At 21.2% G+C, this 13,788-nt stretch overlaps 1 protein-coding gene across 6 annotated transcripts in view; it reads right to left on the bottom strand.

Moving 5' to 3' along the window:
* LOC112688523 (calcium-dependent protein kinase C) overlaps positions 1-13,788 on the bottom strand; it is a 92,576-nt gene that overhangs the window by 60,735 nt on the left and 18,053 nt on the right. For all 6 annotated transcript variants that reach the window (XM_025561771.1, XM_025561775.1, XM_025561770.1 and 3 more), the window contains one exon: positions 12,518-12,549. In XM_025561771.1, coding sequence (XP_025417556.1) covers positions 12,518-12,549 — 32 coding nt within the window. The remainder of the gene's footprint in view (positions 1-12,517; positions 12,550-13,788) is intronic.

The following is a 13,788-nucleotide window of genomic DNA, read 5'->3' as shown; positions in this document are numbered from 1 at the left end:
ATTCACTAACATAATTAGACAAATATTAAAACTTAACGTTCTGCAAATAAATTATGAATTAAAAATATAACATAAATAAATGATTGGCAGTTCAATTTAAATGTTAAATTAACACAATTAATATTATTTAACTGCAATTTTAAAATAGTAGTTAAATATTTATCAGGTAATAGGTGTCATTTATTATGGATATTAATAAAAATGATAAACAAAGTCATACACAAGTTGACAAGTCAACAGTTTCAACAATAGTTAAATATAAACAAAATCTGAAAAGTTAAAGCTTTAAAATATTTTATTTAACAAAAAAAGCTAACAGATAAAAGAAAAAAAAATAATATTACTATTTTAATCATGGTTAAATTAGAAAAAAAGATACTAATCACACTTTATTTGATCGATATTTTAAAAATTCAATAAAATATAATATCGCATTATAAACCAATACTAATCTTAAATATACGTCATGACGAAGGAGTATTATAGAAAATCCATATTTTCTTGGATCATTGTTATATAATAATATTTAAGAATGTGTGATATTTATAATATGTTCTAAATTAATAAGGCATTCTTCTAGATCCAAAATATTTCCATATATCATAACAAGAAAATAATAAAATGGGAATTTTTAAACATCCCTTAACTTTTCAGGTAGATCATTATTTTTAAATACAAAGAATATTCTGTGAAAATAAAAAAATATTCTAAAACAGTATAATTTTATAAACAAAAATATTATTAAAATACAATAGTTGGAAAATGGCACTCTTCTCACTTCGCTTAACTCAGCAAAATACGAGAAAATATCATTTTTTTAATTTGTAACAAGTATAGCATTTGGAAACAATTTTGAATAAAAACATTCATAACAATCAGTATTTAGATAAAAACGGTTGTTCACTTATTCCGAATATATATATATATTCATTATTACCATCGTTGTTTATACGATTTCCTCGAAAATTACAAAATAATTTAAAATATGATGTGAAAGTATACTTTGTGTATAGTTTTAAAATTAGAAAGGTAGTGCATGTTTTTTTTAAGAATTTTTTATATTACATTTAAAAATGTTTTTAGAAGAAAACCATATGAAAACCCACAATTAAAAAATTATTAGTTAGATGAAAAAAACAATTAAAAATACATTGTATAAAACCGTTTAGATAAAAATGCATTTGAATACATTCTAAACATGAGCACTAAACTAAACGAGAAACATAATTATTCTAAGGAAAATTGTAATTAAATATAACACACAAAAAAACACTGAAAAACCCAAGTTGACGAAAAAAATTCTATGGAATCCAACACAATAAGTTGTAAGTGAAAGCAATCAAAAGTTAATATCTGTAAACAAATATATGATTTATAAAATAATACTTATTCATATTGAGGTGTCATAATATTATGACTTGTGCTTCATATATTTACAGTTTATGTCAAGTATTATTTAAACTCCTGAACACCACATAATTAACCATACACATCATAAAACGAATTTATAATTAAATTTAAATAATTAAATATTATAATTAGTAACTATTAATAACAGGACAAATACAATTTATTAGTTAAATTAGTTATTCACTGACAATGAGTTTTTTTTTTTTTTTTTTAATATTATAAAGTATTATGGACGAAAATAATAGGAATACTATTTATTTTGAGATTAAAATGAAGTATAAAATAAAATATTCAATCATAAATACATGCATATTGCTATAAGTTTCAAGAAACTATATATATAGTATATATCTTTGAATTTGAGATGAGAATTTTCAAATTTTATAAGTGATGAATAGTCGACATAGTTACTTATACCACATAATCAAAATACACTTCATAATTCACAATACACCAATATTTTAATATCGTATAGTATATGATCACAAATTTGATTACTCGGGAATGTGTGAAATAATCAAAGTTTTTCTCATATTTAACTTATAAAAAATTATACTATATTAAAATCGAATTCAAGATAAATTAAATCATTTATTAATTCTATACCAGTAGTATATTTTTGTTTCCACGTGTCTTTAACGTAAAGGAACTGTATATTAGATGGAAAATTAATATATGATAAACTAATTTCAAGAATTTTTCAATCTTTTTAAACAAGCTGTGAATAGCTACCAAAAATCACAGAGATAAGGTAAGTCCACTGAGATTTTCTGCTTAGATTCCCATCGCAGGAGAAAAACTATAAACAATATTTTATAACCTTTTAATAATCTTAAAAACTTGAAATATTTTAAATTATTTATTTTATAATTCAATAAATGTATTTTCATTTTAATTAAATTATCTCCAATAAATTATATTTATGCTATTATTATTTTATTATAAACAAAATCTGTATTTTAAAACGTCAAATTTGATAACAAAAAATAAAAATTGAATTTATAATTCATTTTTGTGTGCTCAATCATGATGTATTTATTAAATTACGATACATTTACAGTACAATATGAAAAATAATGTAGGTATCACTTTGTATTTACAGTTCATATTTTTAACGCACAATATCTATAGGTTAGGTTAGGTTATATTTATTAATCAAGTATAATGCAAAAGAAGTATAAAGAAATTATTTCAGGCAAAATGGAATAAATCAAGTATGTATTATTTATTTTATAAAAATAAAAAATTTATGAGAACAATCTCGTGACATAAACAGTTTCAAAAAAACTCATTTTTTTTATTTATAACCAATTATAATGTATCAATAAAAAAAAAACCAAATAAAATGTATCATGACAGTAATTGAAATAATTATAAATAGTAATGATAAAATAGTCTTAATAAAAAAATCTTCTTTATTATCATAATCAACCAAATTAATTATGAAAAATTATTTGAATTTACACATACGTATTTATTGATTCAATTGTCTAGTAAAATAGGGTAATTTAAAAATGGAAATTTGTTTAGTAAGTCCATTTTCTAAAATATCACGTCATTATTCGTATTAATTAAAAATTAAAAATTAAGAACAAAATAAAGTAAATAGTGGACAGTGAAACCTCTATATAGAAGAAAACCATAAGAAATTATAAAATACCTACTATAGGGAGGCACTATCATAAAACATTTACAACGTACAAAAAAATGTATTATTATTTACTGTACTGTACTGTAATATATTTATTATTTATTATAATATAGTAATATATATGGTATATTAATTTTTATTTCAATTTATTACGCTATAATAATAATAACTATAATAGGTAATAACAACTTTTTTCGCAAATAGCATCACCATTTTTCTTAAAACAAATAATTTTACAATTAATTTTTCTGGCAGTTTTTAATATAACATGATCAAATTTTGGAAGATTACTTTAAATTCAAGCATATACAATTTAAAATATAAATTCTATTATTCGAAAATAAATATTAAAATTAAAACAAAAAATTGGTTGTCAAAAACCAATATGCTGTAAATGTTGTCATATGTTTAATAGCTTTTTCTTAATTCTTTGCAGTGTTTCAGAAAAATATAGAGAAATCGAAAATAAAACCTTCTGAATGTACTAACTAGAACCCATTTTCTTTTATTTTTTATTTGATGATGATAATAGTACTTCTCCTAGTCGAAATCGTACCAACAGACAAAAAGAAAAAGAAATCCCCATTTTAGTAAAAGTAATAAAATTTTAACACAAAAAAAAACACAGTTTAATTAAACTCAATATCTAAAATAGAACTGTTAAAAAATACAAATATTATTCCTTTTTTTTTTTTACTTTTGTCAAATAAATATTAATTTGTTAAATTGAAATATTTTTATATATATTTTTATCAATCAGATATTTTAACAACCTATCACATTAGAATCAACAATTATAATAAATATTTGACTTCACATCAATAAAATATCCATTAAAAAGCTAGAATATTCTGAAAAAACATGTATAAAGTAAATTAATTTTAAATAACAGTGCATGAAGAAATTTATTTTTATTTTTCAAATGTCACCTAATTTCTCAGTTTAAGATTTTTTTGCTTTGAGTAAAATCGTCCGACAAAGCAGAATACATTATATACTTTACTAATGCATAAATATATCTGTTAGGATATAACAAGCGTCATTACGTTTTCCTCTAACATAATGAACCGTGGTAGTAGTGGTAGATTAATGTCAAAATCAATTTTTAGGGTCACCTAAATTGAAATGACAATTTAAAAAAAATAAATACTATAGAGAAAAAACATTTTTCACACAAAATAAATCATGATATAATAAGTCAATAACATACAAGTTAACATTCATTTAATGTATTCAATGTATGTTAAAAATAAATTAAAAACTTAACTATTAATTATTGACTATTAAGATCAATTATTAGATGTGTAAAACAAATGGGTACCTATTTGAAGACACAATTAAATAAAAGAAAACACAGGCTTACTAGCAGCTTCGGTAATTAAATATAGTAGAAATAGTAAATTTTTATCAAAATAGTGACTTAAAGTGAGTTACATCTCATTAATATGGATATAATAACAAATTATGTTGGCACAAGTTGTTAGGTACTAGCAAAACTAAATTACGTACATAATAACATGATTATTATGATAATATAACAAACAAATGAAAATAATTAATATATTGAAAATTAAAAATGTAATATAATTTGTTGTCTTTTTAATATAAAACAGCTTATGATGATCAGTAATTTTTAATCTTTGCGTTGTTTTTTTTCAATTACATATATCTATATATACATTATACATACATTACTTATACATAGTACACACATTATGTAAACAAATATCGATGTAACACATCTTATAAACGAAACTTAATAATAACTAATGGACAGTTAAAATAAAAATATTAATATTAATAATAACGTGAAAGCGAAGGATTGCTGCAACTAGAACACTGATAACGTTATGCGGGTCCCCCTCGCCAGCAGTCTATGTTAAAACGAGTACATAGTATTATAAAAATATTTATTTTCGTATTCAATAAAATATTCAAAATGAGTTTGGCAATGAATGTAGGTAATATTTTTTTCAGTATTTCAACAATTTTAAATAATCGTAGGGGATTATAACTTTTTTCTATATTATACTGAATAATAGTAGGAAAAGTGAGGAACTCTAAGATATAATGAAAAAAGTGAGTCACTAGAAAGCCTGGGGTTATACTTAAAAATATATATATATATATATTTGTTTTGGAAAATGTAATATTTTATCAGATGCCTTTAAATGTAGTCCTAAGCTTTAGTGTAATTAGTCAAATATTTTTTTCACATTTTTGTGTTTCATATTGACAACATTCTGTTAAAATATATTTTATAGTAAGTATCACAGGTTAAACATGATGGAGATTTCTCCTTAGACATCAAGTATCCATGGGTTAATTTTTTGTGATTCATAGATTATACCCAAAATGTACAAAGATGTAAAAGTAAAATTATAACCGTCCTATGAACATAATGAAGTTACACATTTATAGCTATTTTTATATTATTTTTTTTTTTTTTGTGAAACCTTTTAACAAAAATATAAAATATATAACAGAATAAACATTCTAGCTATACAATGCTCTGTAAAGCGCTACTCGAGTCTCGTATTTAATATAAACCATATAAAGGTATCCAATATCGTTAATTTTTAGCTTTACAATATTACAATATTATATATTAATCAAGTTATTTTTTTTTATTTTTTTTATTTGTAAAGGAGAGTTAAGATAATAAATTATAAAATGAAAAGAAGATAATAATTATAATATAAAAATAGTTAAAATGCTTTTATATTTTTCATTTTAATTTAACCTAACCTAAAAAAGTAATACATTTAAAATCAATAAATTTGTTTATTTTAGCTATAATTTTAGAATAAACATTACAATTCATACTATATCATACTGAAAACATAAAATGATTGTGAAATTCCTTTAATTCAGTCAAAAGTACTATAATTTGCAAACTAAGACATATTTAATTATGTAAAAAAGGAATTATTTTTAGAGTTAATTTTAATACATAGGTATTATATTAAAATATGTACACTGTATCTATAAAAAAAAATGTCTTATATATTATGTGTAATTTTATATATCTACATAAAATTTTGAAAATATTTTTTAAATAATAAAGGTTTTTTATCATTATTATTATTTTTGCATATTTATAAATAGGGCTCAGAAGTTGTTGAATTTGTATGTTTTTTTTGTTCCATTGGATTTATTGCTAAGTGAGTTAGAAATTCATTCCAAGACATTACGAAAAACATAACTCAATGATTATTGAACATTCTACAAGTGCATTTTTTTTATTCAAGAAAAATTTTTAATGCTATTTTATTATTATTATTATTTTAAATTATGATTAAAATTAAAAATCAGAATTATTTTTAATACTTTGCTTTTTCTATATTTATAATTTTATAAAATATTTGTGCAAATGAAAATGTTGTGTACAAAAATAAAATATAAGTGCATATTTCTAGAGCATATTTGTACTTTTTTAAGGGCATAAGTGCATGCACATTTATTACTTATTAAGTGCATTAAGTTTCGAGGCCTACTTATGACCAAATCGTTGGTCCTCTATTAATTTTTGGCCTGGCAAAAAAAATTCCCGGCCTGAAATATTAACCCAGTCCGCCCCTGTGCCTAACTGATTTTATATTTTTTTCAAAATTAAACATAACAGTTTCAACAAACAACAGCTCGCAATAAATAACACCTAGATTGGTTTTAATCATTTATTAAAGAATAAAAACAATAGTATTACAAATTTAATAAGCAACAGTATAGTAGTACCATATTGAATAGTTATATTTCGTTACTATATGTAAAATGTTTCCTATTTCATAAAATGAATTCTTTATTTTTATGTAACTACATAAATCCATTTAAACCCTCATTGAATTATTCATAAAAAAAAATTTATAAACGATTAATATAACCACGTACAATAATAGCAATTGTAAATTTTTTTACATTATTAAACACAAATTATAATAATCTAAAATATTTAAAAACAATAAGACATACTTCATTATTATAAAAATGTCCAAAACTATGTGATAAAAAATCGCATAAAGTAATTTAATTCTAAACCGTCTGTAATTAGACATACAAATTATAGTAGATATAAATAAATTCTAAATTGACGCATAAATGAATACTTAAAACACTTAAAAATTTGTCATAATCACTAATGAGATTCTTAACCAAAATGCAAAAATAAATGAGATGTACACCTAATATGCTTAAATGTGTATATAATAAACAGTAACAAATGATTTCTTCGATTTCTTTTTGTCCTTTATTTGATTTTAAAATTAATACAAGATTTGTTAGAAGAAGTACAAGAGGATTTGACAATTTTTTCCCGTCCTCAAGTCACTAGAATATATGTTTTTCATTCGTAATATTTATTTACATATGAAACAATGATAAGCCATGACCTTCAAAAAACGATTTTAAACACCACCTTGGACACTACTATACATAACTGTTTTCAAAGAATAAAAGGACATAAAAATTTTTTAGTGGTGAACTCACAACCTTTAATATTTTATCTAAAATTTAAATATAATCAGTTTACATTAATTTTCAAGAATTTTTTTCTTTCTTTTAATGTCATGTGATAAAAACCAGCCTAGCTATTTTTATTTTTTGAGATATATTTTATTCACAATTAATCAAAAAATAACCTCATACGGTATCACCTAAATAAAATACTTGAATTTATTTCAAATTAAATGATGAAAGTTGAATTGTTATTAATTGATTATATAATAAAAAAAAATATTATATTAAATACAATATTGAAAAGCGGCCGCAATAAAATATCAAAAATTACATTTTTTAAATGAATTAAATTGTAGATTGTAAAGTTATTTTCTTCTTCTTCTTCTACTTCCTCTCCACCTTTTTTCAAACTATTTAAAGTCGGCCATCTTTATCCTAACCTCCACTCATCTCGATTTTCTACACATCCTATATACACACTAACAGCCTTCATATAATTTTCAATCGTATTTGTAGATTGTAATGTTGTACATTTACTAAAATAATAGATTGAATACTATACGATCAAGTGTTAAAATTATTTTTCGAATACAATTCACGTTCCATACTATTGATGCCATAAACAATGAGAAGCACCATATGATTGTTATAATATAATATCCAATTATTCTAGTCATATGGTATACAATTGAAAGTATTTTGACACTAATGAGATATATTCAACACATTTTAAACAGTAACAACATTTAACCTATTTCTAAAACGAGAATAATAAAATAAGAATACTTTTATATAGATATTAAAAATAAATAGTGTACACAATAATGATAATTTAACATTTATAATCTTAATATACCAAAGATAATCCAATAAACAATAGTAAATAAATCTTAAAACAAATAGCTGAAGTTATTAGAAATAGAGTACGTAATATTTTATATTTTAATAAAATATCCAAAGGATATATAAGAGTTTTGAACTTTCAATCGTCATTTTCATTAACAATATGTTAACATAATAAATTAAATATATGTTGACATGAGTTCTAAAATATATAAGACAAAATACAACTGAGAAAAGCGCATCTTAAAATTTAATAGCAATAATAAAAATTCACAGATGAAAAATAAATTTTAGTAATTTGTCTACGTATTGTGTAGGTCATAAAATTAAAAAATGTATGAAATATTTTTTTATCAAGGCTAAGAATTAAATTATTTGAGTATAGAAAAATAACCAGTATTTAAATTTAACATTTTAAAAATTTAAGCTTAAAAATATATCCGATGAAAAACTGTAAGAATATAAACATCTAAAACCAGTGTTTATTCTTCATCGATTCGCTTTTACAAGCAAATTTCAAGTAAGAGATATACAAATTACAATAATATAAACGTTACAAGATGTTTAAATTCAAAATGTTTATTTAAAAAAAATTTAAAAGCCATTGGTTAACAGTAAGTTACAATTTTTAATACTTAGAAATAAATAAAAATAATTTTATATTCTTTTATAAAAATTAAACAAATAATCAACACTATTAGTGAAAATATCCAGTTAATTAACCATAATTCAAACTTTTGAGTTTATAAAAAAAAACCAAGTTTAACACTTTTGTCATATTTTTTATCAATCAAAATATCGATTAAGTCAATATACATAAATTAGGTAAGATAAGTACTTTATAATTCAAAAATATGACGTAGTAAATAATTATATATTTTTTATATTATACAATAATAATTTTATATTAATAAAGCTTTATATATATAAGCTTTATAATATTAATTAATAAATTCCAAATACGATAATCTTCTCTCATATACTGTAATGTTATTACTTTAAGGTTTCATAGCTTTTACATTTATACTTAAATGTAATTATAATTTAATTACTGACCAACTGATTCATTAAGAACAAAACTAAACAATAATAAATCGTCCATAAAAATAAAATGTCAATAAGAATAATATATTTATAATCATAAAAAAGTTAATTTATAATGTATATTTATATTTTAAATTTTGATTTAAAAATATTACAGGTGTAATTTGTACATATAAATATAATGTATCATAATAATTGCATTATCTAAGATATTTATTTATTTATTTTTTGTGTGAAATCCAAGTACAATATCCGTATATAGAGAAATTAAATTCTGGTAATATCTCATATATTTTGAATAAGGCTACTTAATTTTTTATTTTGTACAAACAAATTTATTTTAATATTTACAATATGTGTAGATCATGGTACAAATATCTAAAATCTTATATATGTTACCGGCAGTATGGATAATTCAGGTATTTTGCAAAATGCCTAGGCATTATGCAAAGTGCCGATCCATTTTAGGCAATGTAAATAAAAAATGTGAATTACAATATTATTTTACATATAACCTAGGTATTTTATAAAATTAATTAATTAAAATGTAGTTAAAATGAATTGATACAGTGAAATTTCCAATTAACGGTCACCGAAGACACTATAAATAATGACCACTATTTAGAGGTAACTGATCTAAAGAAGTGACAGTTCATAACATAACACTTGATGGGACCAAAGAAAACTATCGTTACATAGAAATTACTGTGTTTAAGAGATGACCATTAACATAAATTTCACTGTATACAAATGTTATTGAAAATATTTTTTTTATATAATCTTAGAATGTTCAATAATATTTGAATACAAAAAATGAAAAAAATGTCTCTGGGCATATATCATTAAAAGAAATATTTTTATTAATTTAAAATTGATTAAAAATTATTGTTTATTAGTCTGTAAGTATTTCAGACCATTTATAATAGTATTGTTTAAATAATACGATATAAATAATATTTATATTTTTAAAAAAGTATGTTTAAGCATAATTATATATATATATATATATATATATATATTTATAATTACACCCAATATTATCTTTTGATATAAGGAAGAAGCATAGCATATTACCTATAGTTAAAGTATCGTATTATAACTAAAGTAAAAAGTATTCATAGTATTTGGTCATCATTAAAGAAATACGAAAAACGAAAAACCAATAACCAAAAAAAGAGATAAAATGAGTTTATAGAATCTTTAAATTACATTTTTGACATTTTTCATACTAACGCTTTAGATCTTACGACGATTTTAGAAGATGAAGAATTTTTAATGGTTCAAAGACAGAAAGGTAGACGAGTTAAGTTATATGGTTTCAGTTGACAAAAAATTGAGTATGATAAAAAAACTTAAAGAACATAGAAGAGAAAAGGAAGAAGATAGAAAAATAAAAGAAGTCGAAAGGTTGTCTAAATTAAATTGTGTGAAAGAACCAAATTTCAGTTAAATTGAAATAAGTTATACATCTGACGGAGAATAAATAGAAAATGAGCACAATAAAAAAAAAAATCCAACCTAAAAATATTGCAACCGCTAAACTAGTTTGTGAATTAAATAGAGCTAAATTCAGAGATAGGAATGTTATGTTTTAGGAATCATAATTTTTGGCTTCGACAGGATTATCATAAGGAATATATCCTCGACAACATACTATAAATAAAGAGTCCATTCAAAAACAACGTCTCCTACCACGTGAAAAATATTTAAAAAAAATCCCAGTTTAATGTTCTCCATTTATTCCACTAACAGAACATTGAGATGATAAAATACTCCCCTCATAATCATTTTTGGTACCTCGATGAAATGTTGATTGATTTGGCATTTTTCAATAATCAAATAACTATAGGAGAAAATGAATCAATGGTTTTATTTTTACTAAAATAAGGAGAAGAACCTCTAAAGCGTATCAAGCTAGATAAACAAAATATACCAAAAATGCAATTAACAAATTTTGTAACAAATCATTCCAAATAACTTTTTGAAGCATTTAGTTTATAATTTTTTTAAAAATCATCCTCCAAGTACATGAAAAAAAGATGAAGAATATATAGAATTAAGAAGAAGTCATGGAGTTTAAAGTGGTCAATGATATCATAGAGCATGAAATAACACTTATACAAAGTTTTAATTCTGTATTGGCTAAATATGAAAAAACAGAAGCAATACCTTTAACAAATAGTCGAGAACCATCGCTAAAAATTCCCAAATTCAAATAAAACACCTTTAATTCATAGTTTAATTTAATAAATTGATAAATAGTTATGTAAATGAAACAATTTGAAAATATGAATTATGTACATTTCTTTTTTAAACATTTTAAATTTTACCATGCAAACTAACATTATAAATAATTATTTATGAACATTATAAGATTCATTTAAGTACAAAAATTGACTTAATTGATACATTTCCAATAAATTCGAATATTTTATGAAAGTATTTTTACATAAATAAAAATAAATAATACAAGCCTAGTCTAAATATTTAAATTTCAAAAATTAATTGAACATATTTATTGCGTATTTATTAATATGCATTTATAAACATTTGATTTTTATAAGACAAGTATAATATTTTGGTTGACCTAAATGAATTAATCATATATATATATATATATATATAAATTTAAAAAAATCAATGAAAAATTATAAATATATATTATTTAAAATGAAATAATATCAATATTTCGATGAAAATGTAATTTCAATTTGTGAGTCAATTTTAATACAATTTGATAGTAAAAATAAAATCTGTAACATAATAAAAAGTAACGATCAAATATAAAACCAAAAGCCTCATTTAAAATATAAAAATGTAAGGACCATTATTATTTTCATATACGAACTATGAACTATTGAATAATTAATATTAAATCATTTTTAGATATATAATATATAATATTCTTAGTCACAGAAAAAAAACATTTACAAAAAAAATTTGAAAACTTAAATTTAACAATAGTATAACATTTTTAAATAATATGTTACTAATAAGTAAAGCCTAATTTTCAATAAAATAAATCACCATGTACTTGTTTAAGTATTTATTATTTAACACTAATTTAATTTAAGTTCATCAGCCTAGATATGTAAAGTATAAATAAAAATTTCTTACCTTGACATTGAAATCCTTGTTTTCCAAAACCCCTAAAACAAAATATATGAAATTAATAACACCGAATTAAAACTAATAATACATAATTATTGTTGTACATTTGTCACAATATTTATTACTTAATTTTATATTATTATAAAATCATACTTATAAATTATTTTATTTTATAACTTATGATAATATTATTAAAGTAGTTGCATTTTATTTTATTTGTACAAATTTTAAAAATAATATACAAGCAATAAAGGAAAACATATTGGTATCGACTGAATGATATTTTACCAAAATATAAAAATATATTTTGACTAAAAACCAATGTGGAACTCAAAACTTCAATAAGTAGAGTAAATTCATACTATCGATAATCAGTTTTAAACTGTGGGAAGAACAACAACAAAGGCAAATTATCAAATAAATCAATGACACAATACAAAATACAAAATATTATTTTATGATCTATAAATATCCAATGCCTATTCAAAACTGTAATTAAATCAACATAATTTTAAAAATATTTAAATTAACGGTATTTACCAACTATTAATTTTATTAAATTGTTTACCCTACAAAAAAAAAACTTTGTCGATTATTTTTATATTATTATTATAATTATATTAAAAATTTATAAATTAAAGCTCATTTAATTAAAAGAAAAATTCAAAAATCTATTTTTAACTCATCAACATAAAATTTTATATATAAAACCGAATACCATAAATCATTTAGGTCGAAGGAATATTATGTTATTACAATATTAATAGGAATGAAATATTAAATATTTCAAACGAATTACTAATAGACTTTAGAATTTTATTTAAGAAACAACTAACAATATTTTGAACTCCATTTGTCTATTCAAAATTATTATCTTAAATTTTGATTTTAAATTAATTTTTAATTTTTATTTTTACAGTTATAATCTACAATGAAATATTAATACTAATCAATATTTTAATATTATCATTACTAGATCGCGGATTTATATGCACTTAAAAGTATCGAAATATGCCATATAATATGCAGTAAAAATCATGAAAATATGCAAATAATATGCAGTCAAAATCATGAAAATATATAAAAAAATATGCAGTCAAAATTATGAAAATATGCAAGAATTTTTTATTTATTTAAAATTTATAATTCAACTCATAAAAATTAATTACTTAAATATTTAATACAAAAAAATTTAGGGAATTTTCTGAACTTAATTTATTTTTAAAATTTTATTTATTATTAAAATAAATAATCATATGCATTTCAAGTTTATTTTC

Source organism: Sipha flava, unplaced genomic scaffold (genome assembly GCF_003268045.1).
Source record: "Sipha flava isolate LNK unplaced genomic scaffold, YSA_version1 39_pilon_pilon, whole genome shotgun sequence".
Lineage (NCBI taxonomy): Eukaryota > Metazoa > Arthropoda > Insecta > Hemiptera > Aphididae > Sipha > Sipha flava.
Note: the sequence above shows the minus strand (reverse complement) of the source record. Positions and strands in the feature narration are given on the sequence as shown.